This window comes from Perissodus microlepis, chromosome 11, assembly GCF_051167445.1.
Source record: "Perissodus microlepis isolate ML-2025 ecotype Zambia chromosome 11, ASM5116744v1, whole genome shotgun sequence".
Taxonomy (NCBI): domain Eukaryota; kingdom Metazoa; phylum Chordata; class Actinopteri; order Cichliformes; family Cichlidae; genus Perissodus; species Perissodus microlepis.
The window spans coordinates 16,046,148-16,068,150 of NC_140471.1; the positions used below are offsets into that span (position 1 = coordinate 16,046,148).

At 40.7% G+C, this 22,003-nt stretch overlaps 1 protein-coding gene across 1 annotated transcript; it reads right to left on the reverse strand.

The window, feature by feature from the left end:
- Positions 1-1,794: 1,794 nt before the first annotated feature.
- On the reverse strand, positions 1,795-21,147 carry ube3d (ubiquitin protein ligase E3D). Its single transcript, XM_084944173.1, has 10 exons — positions 20,860-21,147; positions 18,229-18,440; positions 17,624-17,714; positions 15,594-15,816; positions 15,136-15,208; positions 14,972-15,050; positions 13,875-13,983; positions 12,671-12,837; positions 9,091-9,229; positions 1,795-2,233 (listed from the first exon to the last, which is right to left on the reverse strand). The coding sequence occupies exons 1-10, from the start codon at positions 20,946-20,948 to the stop codon at positions 2,213-2,215; spliced, it is 1,203 nt and encodes a 400-aa protein (XP_084800299.1). The 5' UTR covers positions 20,949-21,147; the 3' UTR covers positions 1,795-2,212.
- Positions 21,148-22,003: the final 856 nt, after the last annotated feature.

A 22,003-nucleotide genomic window follows, 5' to 3' on the forward strand; every position in this document is an offset into this window, starting at 1 on the left:
GTAAAAGCTGGGCCATGGGAACTACTACTCGCTTTGGCAAGTGAAGTAAATGGTAAATGGCCTGTATTTATATAGCGCTTTACTAGTCCCTAAGGACCCCAAAGCGCTTTACATGTCCAGTCATCCACCCATTCACACACACATTCACACACTGGTGATGGCAAGCTACATTGTAGCCACAGCCACCCTGGGGCGCACTGACAGAGGCGAGGCTGCCGGACACTGGCGCCACCAGGCCCTCTGACCACCACCAGTAGGCAACGGGTGAAGTGTCTTGCCCAAGGACACAACGACCGAGACTGTCCAAGCCGGGGCTCGAACCGGCAACCTTCCGATTACAAGGCGAACGCCCAACTCTTGAGCCACAATCGCCCGAAGTGAATAACACTGATTATCTCTTCATCATGGCACCTGTTAGTCAGTGAGATATTTTAGGGAAGTGAATATAATAAAAATGGTCAAGTATAAGGATTTGGGCGAGTTTGACAAGGGCCAGATTGTGATGGCTAGACGACTGGGCCAGAGCATCTGCAAAACTGCAACTCTTGTGGAGTGTTTCTGGTCTGCAGTGGTCAGTATCTATCAAAAGTGGTTAAAAGAAGGAACAGTGGTGAACCAGCAACAGGCTTATCCAACAGCCAAGCACCGGGCCCCACCATACCCAGGGAACATGTGACACCAGGATGCACTGTGGGAAGAAAGCAAGTCGGTGCAGACAGTGTGTGATGCTTTGAGCAGTGTTCTGCTGGGAAACCTTGGGTCCCGCTATCCACGTGGCTGTTACTTTGACACGTACCTCTTTCTAAGCATTGTTGCAGACCGTGTACACCATTTCATGGAAACGGTATTCCCTGATGGCTGTGGCCTCTTTCAGCAGGATAATGTGCCCTGCTACAAAGCAGGAATGGATTGAGGAACACAAGGAGTTTGAGGTGTTGACTTGGCCTCCAAATTCGAGCACGTGTTGGATCGAGGGAGGCTCCACCTCGCAATTTACAGGACTTAAAGGATCTGTGGCGAACATCTTGGTGCAGATACCACAGCACACCTTTAGGGGTTTAGTTGAGTCCATGCCTCAGTGGGTCAGGGCTGGGCAACAAAAGGGTGACCAATGCAATATTAGGCAGGTGTTAGTAAATCCCAAGTTAAATGTCATTCATGGAATCCCTGATTGTTACTTATCCTTACTTGACACGCCGACAACCTTTTAATTATGTTCAGCATCTTAATTTTAAAATGCTAGCATGTTAAGAGGAATGAGGTTTATGGGAGTGTTATTAGTTTTGCAGGCATTTGATCATAAACCAAAATGATGGACGTAACAAACTAACGCATGTCTAGGCTACATGGTAATCCTTGTGATAGTAAAACATTTTTTGTCAAAGCTATAAACATCACACCATCTGTGGGACCACCAAAGATTTCTCTGTAGTAAATCCTGACCGTCTGCATGAATTTCCATCCATCTGGAAATAGAGCAATTATTTCAAATGAAAAGGACCACTTTCAAAGTATAAACATCCTTTTTGACAATAATTCCTCATATCACACACATTATATAAATACTATCAATAACTGGTACACACTCCCAAACAAACCCACAACAAGACAAAAAAAAAAAAAAATCACCTAGCTCCATGAGCTGTAATTACTCTCAAGTGGAAGATGTGCTGCTGTGCCCTGGGGCTGAAGTGTTCCCATAATAAGCCTTCATCAAGCGCCAACTGAAGAACAATGTCCCACATATCAACCAGCAGTCATCTCAGGGAGATAAGACAAAAAAAAGAGAGGTGATTCTTTTAAGCAACTGTTTATTCAGGTTCTTTGCTAAGAATTGTCAAAAAAAACCAAACCCAACACATATACACAGGCTTTTGTACCATTGTGATACATTTCAAGATCATTGGAACTACAAATGTAGTGTGCCATCATCCTGTTTCAACATGAATCTAAGTGCAGGTGATGACACACTAAAATATTCTGACAGAAGCAACCGCAATCCACAACTTGACGTGCTTAACAAGCTACAGCCTGCTTGGTGCACTTCTCCCCCTCCTGCAGTAAATTCCATTCCCATTCTCTCAGTGCACTGGGGGGATGTTAACTTAAAGAAACGGCACATGTAATCCTGGCTGTTCCCAGTAGTTCTTGAAATATGTAACCAAGAGTGATGAGTGGGAGTCCTGACCACCTAGCCTTCTGACCTGCGATCTCACAGCCTTAAGTACGCCACCTAGAAATGACAAGCACAAGTTTAGTAAAGAGTGAAAATCTATGCAGAAACTCACAACATGGAAAAATAAATGGAACTTCAGCATTTGGTCAAATTCCACTTTGCAATGGGCAATTGTACATTTTTCTTTTTCTGTTGTTGGCCAAACCACAGATGTACTCAATCTCTACAGTCCACTGATCAGCTCAGGAGCACATTATCTGCAATTACTGTCTTCAAACAGCAAAAAAACAAAAAAAACCAAAACAAAACAAAACACAGGTGGTAGAGATTTAATCAACTTCAAAAACACACATTCAGATAAACAAAGCCCAGAAAACAAATCAGCTCGCCCCATCCTCCCTCTCTCCCTCCATCTGCTATTCCTGGGTGTGTGCCTGCTGCAGACAATGGTTGTGCTCCACTGAGGGCTCTATATTGGGATGATAGATGAGGGCATTTGCCTCACTCAAGGCCCTGTCTTCTCCGTCCCTGTGCCAATGTCTGCTCACTGCTCAAGCGCATCAGTGGTAATTCATACAAATGATAAGAAATGGCAACGAGAGGTGAACTGCTGCTGCTGCTAAGTCCAAGAAAAAGGAGACGAAGCAGAGACAGACTTGTGATTGGAGGGGCGCCATCCCTCAGTGTGAGAAGCTGATTAAAACAACACTGGTTTTCAGAACGTTTAAAGAAAAAGCTGCAGGTTTCTTCCTTTCTGCGACATTAAATTAAATGCTTAAATGTTTCCCCTGCTTGGACAAAACACGTACATTAACTTTTATTAATCTGTGAGACTCCTCATTTACTATTTGAGAAAATAACAAATCTTTCAGAAAGACTCCACATATAATAGGAACCCTGAAATATGCAACCCACATGAAGAAAACAAACCTACCACATGCGTCAAATTCAGTCTGAGGGACTCAGTGATTGCTCACATATAGATAACAAAGGTAAGCTGCCAGCATTACCAATTTTCTGGCCCACAGCTTGTTGTTATTCATCTTTGGCATCAACTATGAAATTAAGTGGGTTGAAAACCTGGTAACCAAGTCGAGGTAAACAGATTTGACTTTTTCTCCCCCCTTTTAAAGTCACTTGTCTATATTGTTAGAATTTAATTAGAACTTTTCATTAGAATTTAAATTTTTATTATTAGAATTATTGGAATTGAAAAAACAAAAAGCTTCTCAGATCAATGAAAGTCTTTTGGGATGCTGACAGCAGATCTGCCTCATTAATATACTTAAGGGTGTCTTTGATCTATCAGAATTCAGATTTTATACATCATCGCACAGCAAATCCTTCAGAGTAATACACCTAGCTGTGGTGAGAGACCACCTTTTCTAGTTTTAGTTTTCATCTCTACACGACAGCTCTTTAGCTCAGTGGCTTTTACAGTTAAAGTGTGGGTATTAAAGGTAGTGAGACAATGACAAGAGCCTGGTTTAAGGAAGTCACTCGAGTAAACACGCTCTTTGATTCTTGGTGCCAGAGCTCTACTATCATAACACTCCAAACTTGGCCAGCAGCACTGAGGACATGTCTTTGCCTGTGAAGAACTGAAAGAGGTCTGAAAGAGTAGAAGGTGATGAAAGAAACACAGCAAGTTCCCAGCAGTTAAAACTGATAAATAAATAACTTTGACAAAATGAGCAAATCTGCTGATCTCTGTAATAATGCACTGTTACTGCCGACCTCTGGTGTGCCTCCATGACATGACGTGTTTTTCTTTATCGCTTCAGATTATAGCTGCTATCAAGTTATTACTAGCCCAAATACAGGATACTCTTAACCTGTCATAGAAAATGCCATTCATGAGTTACTAGAGAACTAAGGGATTTCATTAAAAAAAAAAAAAAAAAAAAAAAACTGGGGGGGGGGGGGCATGTGAGGAAGTATAAGACAAAGCACTTCTTTAGAGTCTCATCTATTAGGTCTCCAATAAAGTTTGGAGGTATCCAACATATAATCAACTTTATTCATATCTTCATGTTTAGAACAGAGTCCAGTGATGTAAACATTTAACTGAGAACAGGATCACACCCCCCGTGTGTTAATTAATTGCCTGTTCAATGAATCACTACGCGTGCAACTCGGATGAAGCCATTTCTTTCAAAGTGCAGCTGTGTTCCTGATGTGACGGCATGTGGACTGCAGAAACACTGCACGATCGATGGATCTTCCCGCTTCTCCATTGTTCAACACTGGATCACTTTTCTGTCTGAGCTACATGCCATCTCGGTGTGTGTGAGAGGGAGATTAATGAAGCAGAGGGGGAGGAGGGAGGCGTTGTCTGTTTGCAGGCTCAAGAGTGACACTCCGAGCTCGATCTACTTTACACCCCATTACGCTGGCAGGCCCAGGGACGCAGGGCGGGGAACCCAGCAGTCCACACATTCCACATGTAGCATAATAATGGGCACAGCTACGGTGCAGACTTTGATCTGGTCACACTGACTGAAATTAAACAAAGAAACTCAGATCTAAAAACACAACTGATTCAACACAGTTAGCTGCAAACAATGCCGAAGTGCTGTGGTAGTGATATGAGGCTGTTCTGGTTGCTACTCATACAATATGCTGGTGAAAAATAAATATGTAGGGAGACACCTTAAATATATATATAGATAGATTACTGCATTTTATATATCTAACTATATGTTAAATGTAGGCCTGACTTGTTTTAATCCGATTGAACATTGTCTTTTCAGTCTGTAAAGAACGTTTCTTTTTTCATGGCACAGATTTTGGCATCATCACAGAAAAAACAAAAACAAAGGTGTAATTAATGACAATGGCAGCTCATTCCATTTGGTGAGCCGTTCCCGGGCCCTGTAAAAAGCTTTTTCACAGCGAACATTTTCACTTGTCATATCACAAGAAGTGCTGTCACTAATCACATTAACAATGGCTCAGTTCTATTCAAGTGTCCCAGTCAGCCTTGACAGGGTGACAGTGAGCCAACATGCACAATACCAGAACTTTGAAAGTGAGCTCAGTAAATGGAAGCCAGTGTAGGTAAAAGTTAGTAATCTGCTGAGAAGTTAAATGTAGGCACGACACATGAAAGAATGACTGCTAACTTTAATGAAGTTTCAATTAAGCGTCGTGATAAGTCATTCCAAAGATCCAGCATGTGTACTCCCACAGTATATTCATTAGTTACCTGTACTTGTACAACTATGACTTGCTGAAAAGGTCTTTTATTAGCTCCTAAGCTCAGCATAGTGAATACATTGAGTTTTAAGAGCCATTATTATTTCCTATAGTCACACAAATATAAGTACATGCTATGAGTCAGTAACTTGTAAAACCAACATTTAGCACTATTAACTTGCAGTGATGGTTTTCTGTATGACTTTATCAGTCTTGATTTTATCAATCATTGGGGAGTAATTTTGGTCCATTCTTCTTTACAACATTACTTTAGTCCATCACAGCATTTCAGTCAGGTTAAGGTCTGGACTTTGACTTGGTGACTGCGACCCCTTCATTCTTTTCTTTTTCAGAGGTTCTGTTGTAGATTTGCTGCTGCATGACCTAATTACAGCCAAGCTTTAGCTGTCAGGACAGATGACCTAACGTGGAATACTTTGGTATAGAGTTCATGGTTAACTAAGTGAGTGCTTCACTGAGTGCAGATCATGTGGCTGCACAACAAGCTCAAAAAACATCACCCCTCCACCACTGTGCTTAACAGCTTAACAGGAGGTTCTTGTGCTGCTATGCTGGTGTTCAGTTTAAGGTAATTATACTCCATGTCATCTGTCCATTAGACACTGTTCCAGAAGTCTTGCAACTTTCTAAATCTAACCCATGCTACCATGTTCTTTTTATAGACAAGGGACTTACTCCTTGAAACTCTTGCAAACATGCCGTACTTGTTCAGTCGTTTTCTAATTGTTCTGTCGTGAACTTTAATATTTAACATGCTCACTGTTGCCTGTAGAGTCTGAGATGTAAATCTTTGGGTTTGTTGCAATTTCTCTGAGTATTGTACAACTTGGGGGTGAATTTGTTGGGAAGTCCACTCCTTTGGAAATACTGGCATTCTGTTAACACACTTAACACAATGCACCCATCTTCGTAGGACGTGCATGCTTCAGACCAGTAAACTGCCAAAACTTCTGCCTTTATAGGCTTACTTATCCTCTTACTTTCTATATAAAGAGTAGATGGAGCAAAAGTAGACTTAGTTTTTCACAGAGCTACCTAAAGGCTTGTGAAATATCCATTTTTCAAATGACTACAGACTTTCATTTACATAAGTAACAGCAGGAAGTCAGACACAGGGACGGGACAAGAGAGAATCTGGTCAATTTTCAAAATAAAAGACCCAGTACAAACTACATCTCTGCTTCAAGATGTTGCTGTTACGATTAAAGCCATGCGATGAACGGAACACAGCTGCACTGGAAACAACATTACAGACACTACATATTATATGGTATTGTAATATATTACCTGAAAAGTAGCCATTACATATACTGACCAAGATCATGAACACAACACAAAATTCACTTTATTTAATTTACTTTAAATATAGTCAAAATCTACTTTTGTCTGTCATAGCAGGTAGGTCCACATATGCAATACCATATCTGGCTGGAATTGAACCAGTGACCCTCCATTTGCCAAGTGTATGTTACTATAACTATAACAGTAAGCCTTTTACTCACTCAACAGTCTAAGCAGCAGAAATAATTCTTCAGATCATTGGTGGATGCCACACTACATGCTTTGATACTCTGTTGTGTTTTCAAACAGTGAGTCTCACATACTCTTCTCAGACAGTCTCCGGTAATTCTAGATAACCCTATGATCACATTACCTTCCCGTACTCTGCCGCCTGCAGCACAAGAGGCTCCTACTATCCGGAAATGTTTGAGTGTGTCAATTTATCACACTCTCTTTACTGTTACAACCACTTCCACCACCAGACAGATACTGTGTCTCTTGTCTGGGTCGCTCTCTCTGCAACCTTCTCCATTTCAACAGGGCCCAATTTCCCTCCGCTCCACCCACCGCTGTCATGTTGTTAGCAGAGAAAACAAAAATACTGCTCATTATTGTACCACAATGTATATGTGTGTGTGTGTGTGGGGGGGGTGAGAGATAGAGCTGACCTTTTATTAGTGTCTCACCCTTAAGGATTGTGGCGAGATGGCAATTCCATAGTGAGGAATGTTTAAGCTTTAAAGACCACTCCCCTCATAAGAAGGAAGAAGGAAAAGTGGCTTCATCTAAGTTTAACATTATGTTAGTGTTGATGTAAACTGGTGGACTTCAGTTTTTATGCGTGAGGAATGAAAGCAGACGAGTCAAATTCAGATCTTAGTCAAAATAATATAGCAGAGTCTTAAGATTTCCCTCCCAGCGCATTTCATTAGGGAGCCTGGGACAAACAGCAGCCATCAAAGAGAACAAAAGAGTGGGCTTCCTTATGCCTTAAGGGGATATCCTTATTATGGCATATGCCATAAGAGACTAGCACAAAATTGAAGAGCAGAGCTTGTGGAATCACTATAAAGTTTGGTAGCTAGTAGCAATGATGTGAGGAGAAGTGGACAGGTAGCAGTTTAAACTAATCTTCATTTGAGGAAAGCAACTAGAGAACATATTAGTAGTAGCAAAGGAGGCTGGTAACTGACATAACAGAGTGTGGGGTACCTACAAACCCAGCGCCTGGGTTCCAGTAGTGCCCAAGTATCAGCCACAAAGGGATAAGTGCTGAGAGGATTGTTTTATATGTGGATGATGGGAATTTAATGTGGTTTACATGGACAGGGCCAGAGAGCGATCTGGTCCTTTGCCATGGCATTTCCATTTCCTGAGCTAGGGGAAGAAAAAAAAAGTGTAAACATCCACTTGTAAATTCCCAAGTCTATTAGCTTATCTTAAAGTAGCGCTGAAATACCACAACCTATCACGTAGGCAATAAGCAGAGATTTGAGTGTGTGAAATTACAAGTTCCTAATTATATCTTCATCAGTGCTTATACTCAGTTCTTCAGTTCTCCACTGGTTCTCCAAGTCACAAATCAGTTGGTCATTGATGACTTTGATGATTATTTCTTTAAACCTTACCTTATCTGGGTCTCTTCTTAATTATCAGGCTGTGTTAGAAATAAATGGAATATAAAGATGTTCACTTTCTTAGGTACACCTGTTCAACTGCTAATGAAAATATTTATTCAGCCAATCAAAGCATTCTGGCATTGAGGCATATATGCTTATAGTCACAGTAATCTGCTCAAGCTCAAACCAAGCATCAGAATGAGATTTAGAATGTAGATTTTGAGGCTCAAATCTAGCCTTTGTAATTTTTAGCAGACTTGTTTAAGAGGTAGGAGTCCCTTCCCAAACTTTCTGAGAAGTAAGTGGAGGATAATGGCACTAATTACCCCATCACTGTTTAAAGCCTCACAGAGAATAGACTTGTCAGCAAAGTTAACGCCTCCCATTTTCTAGTCGCATGGCTTTCCTTGGCAACTCGGGCTAAATATACACATTTTGCACAATTACAGGTGTATAGGAGCTGAAATAAGGCTGACAAAAGAAAAGTCTTACATTTGACCCACATAATCCCTAAAGCGAGGCTGTTAACTGAAAGCTCTGAATCATGAAATTAATTAAGGCGGGATAAAAACACTGTCAAGCACTACTGAATAATGGAGAAACAAGGCGCTGTATGGAAAAAGGGGGAGCAGTAAGCAAGCGCTGTCAACTAAAACAAAGTCTGTGGTGCTGCTAATACAGCTTTTTACAAAAGGTAGAAAGCTAAAGGTACATGAAGTGCCCTCTCTCTTTGCTTATGTAATAAAGATAAGCAACCAATGAATATGGCTTTACAATACATTGTAAACGTCTCACCTCATAGGACCTCATGCAACGCATCGACGCGGGAAGTGTTGAGTTGCTGTCATCCATCACTTGCAGCAGCTCCTCACACACCTTTAGTGGCAGCACCACAGGATGTCCTATGACACTGACCTCCCAACTAGTTACAGTGCTGAAAACAAAGAGAGAAGCAATGATTTATTGTGACTGCCTTAGCATTTTACGACCAAAATGAAGTCCAGAAAAGCTACCGTAAATCTCAAGTTGAAGTGGTCGTCCTGCCATTTTAATTGACTAGTTTTAAACTGTAAACTGATAACCATATATACAAACACATGGATTTATAACCTGTGTGAGCGCGTGTCGCTATACGTGTCTGTGAGCCTGATGAAGTGTGTGTTCAAGACAAGGACAAAAAGAAAGGGGAAGGGCTGAAGAGAGAAGAGGAAGAGTGATTGAGAGAACCAAGATTGATGGTCTGTCAACGTGAGGTGCTGATCCAGTTTGTTTGGGTGACATTTAGCCGTCTGTGCAGTTTCTGAAAGGGTAAAGTCTCCTCAAAGTTTTGGCAGTTGTACTTAAGATGAAAGACAGTCAAAAAAAAACCAAAAAAAAAAAAAACCCAAAACACAGTAGTGTTTTGGGGGTTTGAGAAAGGCAACTGTGGCTGTACTGAACCCCAACCAGCCAACATCATAACGCTTTGTAGGAGTTGATTAGACATTATGAACAAGTTGTGCATGTGTGTTTTTCATTAGACTCACTTTCCACATCTATTAGACCTCCTGTTTCTCCATTGTACCGGGACAGTGATGGTGCCTGCGACTTTCACTCAATTTATAATCAAATAACTGCCATTAGTGACAAGCCTAATCCACTTAGGCACTGGCTCACTGATTCTCTAGCCAATTATTGGCAGTTTTAACAACGCGTACTGCAACCACTGGCTGCACTCAACTGTAACCAGCTGTATCCTGAATAAGAGGGCCGTCATCCTGGGACTACAGCTCTCCAGGCATAACATTTAATTTAAAAATGTCAGAGATGAGTGATGAAGGGTGAATGGTAAATTATGTGGGGGGGATGGAAGTGTGAGTCACACCGGCATTTTGCTTCGCTAAACTTCAAAAATTCAATTGTCAGAAATGGGTAAAATTCTAAAAAGCAGCCCACCAACGTGAAGCTTATTCTCTAAGAAGACGTGGAGTTCATGGCAGGTTTAAACACAGAACAATTGAAAAAGAACAAAAGAAAAATAAAGACAGACCCACACTGGCTGGGCTGATGTTGCCCAATAGGTGACTGCAGTCAAAAATAAAGCATGTTTAAAACTGTTCAGATACAGTTTCACTATGATAAATAGTAGTTTCACAACCAGAGGGTTGTGACATGTTTACTTTAAGAACAAAATATCTTGTTTAGCCTATTTCTTGGCAAGTTTGCCACAACAAAAAAGATCCTTTTTAAAATAATCTTTATTTGTGATAACTTTATTATGGGTTCCTGTAATATCTGGAATCTGCTGAAGCCATGTGACATAAACAACATGTCAATAAAAAAGGAGTACGTGTGTGACACAATGAAATGACTGGTGAAGCCTTGTCACCTTATTTTTTGTACATAATATGGTGTACAAGCCACTTAATAAGCATAAAAATGAGAAACTGATGGATCAGCAGTAACTGTCGAGGTTTCTTCCTGTTAAAAGGGAGTTTTTCCTTACCGCTGTCACCAAGGTGCTTGCTCATAGGGGGTCATATGATTTTTGGGCTTTTTTCTCTGTATGTATTATTGTAGGGTCTACCTTACAATATAAAGCGCCTTGAGGTGACTGTTGTTGTGATTTGGCGCTATATAAATAAAACTGAATTGAATTGAAAATCACCATGTCCTCAAATGGCCACTTGAGGCATCTGCCAAAAGTGAGTAAAAACTGTGAGTAATAACTATTTCCCCATCTGTGCCAACTCTAAGCGAGGTAAACTGTCATATTAATTACCAGTTTCAATTGTGTTATATCCTAAATGCACAGAGTTTAGTGACATTCAGTGAAAAATGGCGGCAAATTTGCCATGCTCACCACGCTAACATAGCTAAGCAGTATGATGGTCCCTGCCTGAATCTGTAAAAACATATGTGACTTACAACTCCACATTTTTGGGTGTCTCAGAATGTAGGAATTCAACTCTTAGCTGATGTACCTACTGGTTTAGGAACCAGGATGAAGCCTCTTTAGCTCACAACTCTTTCTCTCGGATATGGACTTCCTGTCGGCATGTGCATGCTTACTGATATCGCTGAAGAAACTTGCTTTCTTGTTTACTCCCCTCTACCCTTTTCTCAGGATATGGTTAAGTTTTGCTTCAAAATGGAAGTCTATAAACCACTGAGTGATGTCACAGTGGCAGTGTTGATCTTTTATTTACAGTCTATGACTACTACCTATAATTAGGTCTTAAAGTTAAGCGCCATTTTAAGACTGTGAGTGAGTAAATATAAATTGTGCTGACAAAGCATGAGCTCTCCAACATGACTGTAATGTTATGAAAGGGTGTATTTTTAACTGAAACCGTGATCTTTTCCTAAAACAAAACAATCAGGACGTTGTTGTCTAGACTTAACCACACCACTCTTCTTGTGAAAGGTTAGCTGTGTTTGTGCCTCAGCCTCCAACACTTGCTTTGTTTTTTGTTTTGTTTTTTTTTAAATAAAGTGAATCACTAATATTTCTATTGAGGAGTGCTTACATGGGCTGTTTGAGAGAGTGTTATTTATTTGTAGGAGTTATTGGGTAAACTCGAGGTGGACAAAGTACAGCACAATAAAAAAGGAGCAGATTGTTTTGAAAGTATGTCCTAGTCTCTCACTTCCCCTGAAGATGCATTCATAGCTTGTGTAAGAGAAATCGACTCTGTACCCATGCATCACTAAGCTTAACAGTACATTACAGTATTCCTCTTAACTCTTACTACTATGGCTGAGAAAACCAGCTTTATTTCTCCTTTGGGTTAGTGTTGTCTCTAATTATCGTTTCTCCATCATAACTTGTCAAAACGGTTGAAACAACAAAACCTGTTCTGTTCTGCTTTCACTCTTCCCCGGCAGCGGGAATGAAAAAGGGGAGAAAGAGGAGGGTGGGGGGAAAAACTGCTGAGCTCTGATTCTGTTGAAAATAATGAGGGTGGAAGGCTCTTCCAGTGGGGTGCTGCTGTACTGAGCATGGAGAACCACATGCAGCACATCCACCTACACTTCTCTAATGCATCACAGCAAGGCACACAGAGCCTCAATACAGTCAAAACAACATAACAACCCGTTATGTGTGCAACAAACATGCTGCTGACAACTTTGAGGCAGCTTTGATGGGAAGCTCATTCGCAGGATAACAGACAATTATATCCGAGCAGGGACCCTTAGAGCAACGTGTTCTATTAACACCTAAAGTCTGTTCACCAACAAAGTAGGCTTTCATCCCTCACAGTGAGCCAAGAGAGATGGTGATTGAGAAGGTGCGCAAGAGAGATGAAAGGATAAGATTAGGAGGAGGAAAACAAAGATTGAAGGGGAAGGGGGGGGGGGGGGGGGGGGGGATATGTTAAGTGTCCTCTCTTACTCTCTCTGCTGGATGCCCGTGTCAGAGCAGGCTATGTAGAGGAGTTTCAGGGCTCTCGTAGCTCTGGGTGATGGACTGTGAAGAGCAGGGGAGCCGTTGGAGCTCTCAGTCCCGACACGCGTCTCCGGGACTGATGCTATGATGGAGTCGCTGTTCAAGAGCCAGAGCTGCAGGAGGAGCAGACAGGTCACTTAACACTTGAGACATATGTGGGTGAGGAGTCACACATCACAAAGCAGAGAGATGATATACATTCATTACTTTGATTTTCAGAAATAAAATGGTCTATTCTGGTATAGCTGATTTAACATGAAAGATGAAAATATTTCTTTATTCTGTAGGATAACACAGGTTTAAGTTCTATTCTCTAAGTTCAGTGTAAATCAAGGGTTACTACTGCAATATGATTCCATACTGATGTGTAATAATGGGAGAACAGAGGTGGAAACGTTGATTTTTCCAATCATTTTTGTCTCATTTGGAATATGCTCCTTTTCAGCCCAGTTGCACACAAGATTAATTATACTGTTACTGCCATCCCGAGTTTTACTGATGAGTTTTAATGTGCTGCTGTTTAATATCTGCCAAGAACACAACCAGAACACTGGAATAGTTTTTGGACATTTTTACTGTGAAAATGTTTCAACTCAAACATCAGGTAAAACTGAGAAAACAAAAACACAATTTTATGAATAAACCTGTTCACATGTCAGATACACATTTTCCACTGACATGATGCCTGATCTGGAACAACCAAACAAGACTTGGTGTCATAGAACTATTAGAAGCTATGACAATAAATTTACTAGCATAAGGAGTCTGTCCGCCACGATTTTCTTACAATGGATTAGGAACAAAATGATAGCATAACAGATATTATTCCAAAAACTAGAAGAATATCACAAAAACAGAACAGTGCATTGTTGGAGAAGAGCAAAAATCCATCCTTGGGCAAGACAATAAACTGATTATAGCACCTTACTACTAAACTTGAGTATTCTGTGTTTTCTACTATAATCCTCATTCACAAAAATAAATAAATAAATAACCCCAAAAACCTTATATAACCAAGCATTTTTATCTAAAATTTACTCACTCACTCTGTTGGACGCACTGGGGGAATGCTACACACAACACAATCACAGTCAATCTTTTTCCGTTTCTTTTATCATTTATTTTTCTGATTATGCTGGGTGGTTCTTACCAACAGGAAGGCTTTTCCATCGGGAGTCTGGACAGAGAAGTGGTAGGTGCTCAATGAGTTTGACAGCTCCAGCAACCTAACAGCTACCGTCCTCTCCACAAACAGAGATCTGTCCAAGAGAGACACGACGTTCATTCACTTCACATATTCTGTCCTGAAAAGGCATTCGATCGTGGTTGAGCACTCGCAGTAAAACAGATTGGAGCAAACACTATCTTAGGAGAAGATGATCCTGCCTGATCAAAGTTTACAAAAACAAACAAAAAAACAAAAATAAAATATGTCTGGTAAAAGTTGGTTTTTATGAGGCGGTTAATCAAATCATGAGGCCGTAGACGAGAAACGCTTATGTGCAGATTTTTGAATTATTCAGACTGGTGCAGTGGGACATGTGGTTATTAAAGTGTTTAATTCAGACCTAGACTGCAATCATTTTTGAAGACGCCTGAACACAGTGCTGATATGCCTCATTCACCCCCAAGATCCAGTAAAATCCAATCAGCGGTGTGTCAGATACTTGAGAAAAACATACAAATGGACCTGAACTGATTTATAGTCATCGTACTGATTTTATTGTGAAGGGCTAAAAATATCCAACAGCAGTCATAATGATGAAACTATAGAGAAAGTAAAGCCTGACTAGAGCTTGTGTGACTCGACCCCCCACCACCAAATAACCTGAAATGAAAAAAAAAGGATTATTTTCTATAAAATAGTGTAATTTAAAAGCAACAGATGCCTTCTTGTCATCTGTGGAATATGAGGTTCCATTTGTGCCAAGAATTCACATCCACACTGCACTGCAGATGACAAACATTTTTCATGCTTTAAACACTAGTTCAGTTTTATACAGCATGGGACAATAACAAAGACAGTGCCTTCAGGATGGCAATTGCAATAACGGAGCCAAACAACGCACCGACACAAGATTCACAACAACGTGGCTAAAATGAAAGGAAGCTCAGAAGTAAAGTTGCACTGGCATCAACAAATGTTCTGTCACGTGTTCAGTCGACATGTGCATGCGAACAGAATCTTTGGCACCGACAGTCCCTCGTATGGATTTGAAAGGGAAAAAAAACAAAACAAAAACCTGCCTGTTCAGTGAAGCTTCTGGCTTTCTGTCTCCCACAGCAGGCTCCACCACCACCTGTGTGACGTACAGCTTCAGCGTTTCTGGAAGACACCACACGGGAGAGGGCTCGCACATGCTTGTTGAAATGCTGTTTATTTATAAAAACCTGCAACAATCGTCCCCTACCTGGTGCGACGGCCTCTCCGAGCACTGACGAACAGCTCGCACAGGAGATGAGGGCCAGTCTGCGGCAAGGTTTCTGTGCACACCATAGATAGAGACATCCAGAAACGGATCACCACAAAGCAGCCACCTATAACTCAGCAGTATTAAAATTTTGTAGCTGCTATAGCTAGGTTGGAAGACAGAAAAGGATGTGACACAGAGAGAGATTTACAGCAGCCAGATTGTTTTTCCTGCACTTTCTCTCTCAGCTTTAGTCATGCAGTTGTGCCTGTGTTGAGCGGGTTGTGTGGAGAATGACTAATGGACGAAGAGGGGGATCAATCTTCATCTGCACAGTCTGATTTTGCTTCATCTAAGAAGAGAGTGTCTGGATGGATAGATGAATGGATGGAAAATCTACTGAAATCTTTTTGTACTAATTGCATAAACAGGAGCCATTTCTGTTGCACGTCCCTCACCTTTGGATCTTGGCTGTCCTCTGTGCCAACAGGACTCACTTCCTCAGTCAGAGTCTGCTCACAGCTGCCATCTCGGGCTAACAGCACAAAGGAATCGCCCATTAAACAATCTTCTGCTCGGGGTAACAGTTTCTTGTTAGCAAACGGGTCTGGGTGACAACACCAGTCATCCACGATGGCGTTCCAGTTACCATTAGGGAGAGGAAGAACTCGCTTAAACACTCTGAAAAAGAGGAAAAATAATAAGAAAAAAAGCAATTACAGTGTTTATTGTTCAGCGATATTTAAACACGGTGCTAATTGGTTCTTGTCGCAGTGAGAGGTGTTATCTCTCAATAAGCACAGAGATCCCAGAGAGCTGGCGAAAAATCAAAATACAGAAGAGTATAATTAGCTAAAAAAAAAAAAAAATGATGATGGGTCATCCAACTACATTTTTTTTTTTCCAGGAGTTTCTTAAATGTAGTCAATATCCTTCCCCAGAGCACAGGCACTTCCTGGTTGTAGCAGCATCTTCCAGTGGCAGCTCAAGGAATATGACAAAGACCTGAAAGAGCTGACCCAGGTTCCAAAGTCTCCAGATCCCACAGGGTGGCAAGAGGACAAGCTTGAGCCATGGAAATGGCTCAAAAGGAGGAAATATTTGACCTTTAGTTGTAAAAAACTGGAACTACACCGGTTACTAACCATCAAACACTGGCTTTGGACTCTGCATGTTATAATATTAATGTTGGTTTGCCATATTTGGAAAGGGTGGCATGCCAACTTAGCAGCTAAAGCATGCTAAACTGTAGGGGTTTAATGCACAAATAAATAACGGCTAATTAGTAACAGACAAAAAAACAACAACATAAAAACACAATTTCACAAACCAAATTTAAGCCCAAACTTCTTGGGACAGCAAGTCATAATATTAGTCACATAATTCCAGCACAATGGTCCAAAAGGCACAAACATCACAAGCACAGCAGAAAGATGCAGTTGAGTGACTCCAATTATGTGATGTGTAGCCTCGCGGAGAGCAATGTGCTCCACCTGTCACACGCCCCCTGACTCCAGTAACCAGATGGCTTCATTTTGTAACTACAGAGTTTTCCAACTGGGGTAAATAAATGACAATGATTGTAAGCAACATTTACAGTAAATTGAGCACACATTACAGCTCATTGGATGAGTGGTGTTTACCTCGCCCTTTTCCTTTTTCCACTGTCCACTAACTTGTAAATTGCTGTTAGGTGCTGGAGTGGCAGGACCCAGAACTTTTGTTTTTCTGTTTGTTTGTTTTTTTTAATAAATAAAAACACCTGGCAACTGCAACTGGAAAAAGACTGAAGCCAGCAGAGACGCTATGCACCCTAAACACCTAAAGCTACAAGATACTACTCTTTATTTTATTCCAGCCCTGTTTTATTACACAGAAGTCTTTTATGTGGCAAGTCCAGCCATTAATACCTGAGAGCAGACATATAAAATAGAACATTTTGTTACAAAGCACAATGAGCCATAATGCTGTGGAAATTATAACTTTTCATTTTGCACTGAGTTCTTCCCCTGATGTTTCAACCTTTGTCGACACCTTGTTGCAAAAAAAGAGAAAAAACTATATATATATGTTTTTGCCAACTTTTAGTGAGTTACAGCTGAGAAACATAGCCTGAGGGCAAGGGTCTCCATAATACAGCTATTGCAATTTTCAGCATGTCACATTGCTGACCAGAGAAAGCTACAAGGCAATAAGAACAATACCGCTGTCCAGTCGAACCACCTCAAGGTAAGAAACACAATTGTGTTTTTAATGGCTAGCATAGACCTTTACGTCACACAGACTCTATAACTCTAACCCAGTCAAGCTGTCAGCTGTGCTCTCCGCAGAGGCTCCCATCCATCAATTTTTCCCCTCTCTCTCTCCGACTATCACTCCTACAGCTGGGTCACGCCATCAATAAAGAATCGCTCCTCTTCCTACACAGGAGGGAGTAAATAAAAACCCATTTCCACCAGTGCCCTTCCTCGTCCCGTCTTCTCCTCACCTGTCCTCGAGCAGCCTTGTCATGCAGCCTTGGCAGTAGAAACAATAAGCCTTTTTTGCCCGGAGCATCTTCATCATGCTGGCAGAAGAATCTGTGGGAAGTGGGTGGGGAACAAAAGGCAAAAAAAACAAACAAACAAATGAGGCAGATTTGGTGAGAGGGTGGTAACCTTCTACGACTTGGCACAAAAATCGATGAAACACTGGGTGGTGAAGGTGGCTGGATAGAGAGCGGGCGATCAATCTGAGTTTGATTGGACTGTCACTGATGGGGCTTGGCTGTAAATTTCTGTTACAATGGCAAAAACAAACAGAACGCCAAAAGATGGGAGTTTGGGGATATTATGCAATGGCTTTGGGGTTTGCTTTAGATGAGTCCGTTCAAACCACTTAAAGGGAGCTTTCCCGGGCTGATGATTAGCTGCCTGTGCGCTGCTAAGGATCCTGAGAGGAAAATTTACACCTTCACTCTCTCAGATGACCAAGTGACTCAGCCCAATTAAATCAGAATAGACAGTAAGGCTCTAAATAGCTACCAAAAGACTTTGTTCTTGTCTTGGCACGTAGGAGCGCAGCTACTCAGAGGGAGGTCTCCCTGGGCATTACCTTCATCCGTGCTTCGTTCCACGCTGATGCGCAGTCTGAAATGAAGCTCTTCTCCACACGATTCTCCCGCAGGTGTCGGAATGCAGGATCCCTGCTCGAAGGTGACTCCTGCTGGCAGAGTCAGGTACAGCACCCCTCTGGGAGTGCGGATGTGGAGGGATGAATCTCCACTTGTTACGGCCACATCTGCAGGCGTCTGGGCCACATCTTTCCTGAAAAGCAGATGGTTTGTAAGTGTAAATAAACACAAGCTGTTTGGACTCCTGTAGAGGTTTTAAGGTAAAGACCCTACAATAACAGACAGACAACACAATCAAACAACCTCCTTTGAGAAAGCACGTGGTGACAGTGGGAAGGAAAAACTCCTTTTTACCAAGAAACCTCTGAGAGAACTGGACTCAGGGAAAGGCGGCCATCTGCTGTGACCAATCACATCTATAGCCCATATTACCATAATTAGTTAGCAACTTTGAAAAATTCATTTTCCAAGTAAAAATGATAAATATTTGGGATTTGGGGCTGTTGATAATATAACAGGCTTTCTTCACTTATTCTGACATTTTTAAAAGTCAAAGTAATCAAAACAATACTTTCATTAAGTCATGTACTATAATACATTTTCCTTGTATTTATGGTCACCGCATACTGCAACAAAAAGAAAAAAAATAATTCTGGTGATCTTTCTTTAGGAGGGAGGCCAAATCATCTTTTGGAGCACTTTTGAATGAAAGAAAAACTCCAAAGGCTGACTCCTTTTGTACTTTCTGTTCTTGTCACATAATGTGTACATAAAACAACCCATAAACTTCACACAATCCAGCATAAATTAATCTTTTTCCCTTGTTCAAAACATATGCACTCAGAATTAGCCTCATTCAGTGAAAAATGAGCGAGCCTTTGTTGCACAACAGAAATCAGGTACGTTAAATGATGAGAACTATATATGAAGTGGCACAGTTAGGAGCTATTACTATGAACACTACTGCAGTAATAAACACTAATAAAAACAGTTCAAAGTCAAAAGCCTGAACATTTCCTGAGTCACATGGATATACAACCAGTTTATGGACTTTTTTCTTTAGAGGCAAACACTGGAGAGAGGGTAGCTCTGCTGTTACTGATCACAGGTCTGTACAGTGCTACATAATGTAGTTATATGTAAAACCACACAATAGAACAGCCTGTCAACCATTATTTGAATACTATGAAAGACAGCAAAGGACTAGGGCTCTTGTTGCTGCATTTCAAATCTCATTAGCCCCATCTAGTGGCTTTGTAGTATATACTCAGGTATATACCACCTCAAGGTAAGAAACACCACTTCTTAATACTCACCTCTTTTCACTGGCCATAGTATGACAGTTGGTTTTAATTTTGAATTATTTTATTGTAATTGTGTGTTTTTTAGTTTGCTTTTTCTGTGTTTTAAGCAGCATATAATTTTATTGTTTGATTTATGAATAATAATAATAATAATAATAATATTCATTTATTTTTTAAAAATTTCTATTCTGTGTGTATAACACCAGTGGTGGAATTTGACGCTAATCTGAAAGCTTTAGTATATACATATGGCAGCACAGTGGTACACTGTTGCCTCACAGGATCGAACCTCCTGGTTGGCTGGGGCATCTGCGTACAGGTTGCATGTTATCTCACTCCCTATGTTGGCTCTATCAAGGCACTTTGGCTTTTTCCATTAGTCCAAAAACATGCTACTTAGGTTAACTGTCTGCTACACCCTGGACACTCCTGTCCAGGTGTACCCTGCCTCTCGTGCTAGGACTGCTCAGACGGACTCCAGTGTCTGTACAACTCTAGGCCAGACAAACAGCTAACAGAATGGAAGAAATGATAATGGATTATTCTAGATAACACTACCCAACATTATATAGGCAATTAAACTCATTCAGCCCATCTAACTAAAACATCAATGGATGAAGGATTATGATTCAATAATACATAAAACTTAAAAAAAAAAAAGAGGCTATTATCCATTGTGAATGCTTCCACTTTAGTAATTTAACTATATTTTGATACTAAAATGTTTGCAGTTTTACTTAAATAAGATTATGAATTAGAGAACTATAGAAAACTGCAATAGAGTACCTTCTATAGAATAGAGTACCTTCTATAGAATAGAGTACCTTCTATAGAAGGTACTCTATTGCAATGTAACTGTAATGTAACACAGGGATTTGTTACAGCACTTTTTCAGTTTCACTGGTTATTCAAAGTGTTAGACTTCAAGCCACATTTCTAACCACGCATTCATAGGGTTTTAGTCTAGACAACAACAATAAAGTTCATTCATTTTCAAAACACTATCTTACACGGGTGAGTTACTTTAAGCACTTACTTTAAAACGGCGTTTCACAGTACAATTTGCTAGTTTCTACGATCATTTCTTTTAAAGTTCTTGTTCTTTGTATTAATTTCAAATTCAAACATTAGTAAACGTTAGCGTATCTCTCTGAAACACTGAATTACATTTAGCCTGCCTGCTCTCGGTGCTATGGTGAAGCTGTAGCATCACCTAAGTTAGCTAATGTTAGCTAGGCTTGCTTGTACTTGCCAAAGAAACATGCATTTCTGACTACTTGGTACTTACGATATCTGCTACATACTTACCCCACAATAAGCAGTCCACTCTGAAGCCTTCTCCTCAGCTCCAAGAAGACTCCAACTCCATGTGTCTTGGCTGGCACCTCGTTTGCCATTCGCTTTGTTTAGGAGGAATCCAGAAGAGATGACACGCTTATCAAAACACAAGCGTGGCTGGGTGACGCTAATCAGAAACACAGAATCCAAAGCAGAGTAAACACAAAACCCTATCTGCCTGATGTACCAAACTGAATGTACAGGGTTTTATGTTTGTCCGCGGCGTGACGGCACCACGAGTACGTAAGACCAAGAGCAATAGAGTGACAAGGCAGGAACAACATCCTGTAACGATTTCAAAATAAAGGTTAAACGTTTTTAAAACACCACGCCCATAATGAACACCTTTTTTCGTGTAGTCTTTGGGTTTTAGGGTAAATTATCAGCTGTATGATTAGGAGATGATGTTTAAAGATTCTGTCTAATTCTTTTTATTTTTCGGCAGCCACAGTAGATCATCTGCCTCCATCTCACCCTAGTCCTCTCACTACATTCATGAACCTCCTCTGAGGTCTTCCCCCTTTCTTCCTGCCTAGACGTTCCATCTTCAGCAGCCTTTGTGCAGTATACTTACTATGTATGTTTCTGTTCTGCGTCCTGTTCTGTTTGTATATATTTTTTTATTCTGCTGCTGTTACAACCAAATTTCCCCTTGTGGGACAATTAAAGGATTACTCTATTCTATTCTATTCTATTACCCCAAACTGTACTCATTTCTAATCTTGTCCATCCTGGTCACTCTCCCAAGGAAAATCCTAGTATTTTCAGCTTTAGTGCCTCCAGCTCTGTCACAAATCACCTCTGACACTCACCTGAACCCACTCTACCCTGCCTGTACTCTTCTTCACCAAACTTTGTATTTCATTTTATTGAAATGAAACTTTTATTATTTCTATTTTTATTTATTTTACATTTCTTATCTTTCTATTCACACAACACTGCCACTGCCCAATTCATTGTATCAATATGAATGAATGAGCAAAATCTAAATTTGGAGACGTGGTATAGTGTGAATTATGAATATTTTCCCTCCATTTTTAAACTTGCACTAGTGGAAATGTTTGTGTACAGTTATTAGAGGGAGAAAATGTGCTCTAAGGAGCTGTTTAGAAGT

Excerpts from the sequence above, each read along its gene's own strand:
- ube3d (XM_084944173.1), bottom strand. The coding sequence starts at position 20,948 with ATGGCAAACGAGGTGCCAGCCAAGACACATGGAGTTGGAGTCTTCTTG. Across the intron at positions 17,715-18,228 it reads GGAACGAAGCACGGATGAAG|ATTCTTCTGCCAGCATGATG; the intron begins GTAATGCCCAGG and ends CACTTCCCACAG. Across the intron at positions 15,209-15,593 it reads AGGACAGCCAAGATCCAAAG|AAACCTTGCCGCAGACTGGC; the intron begins GTGAGGGACGTG and ends TGGTGTGCACAG.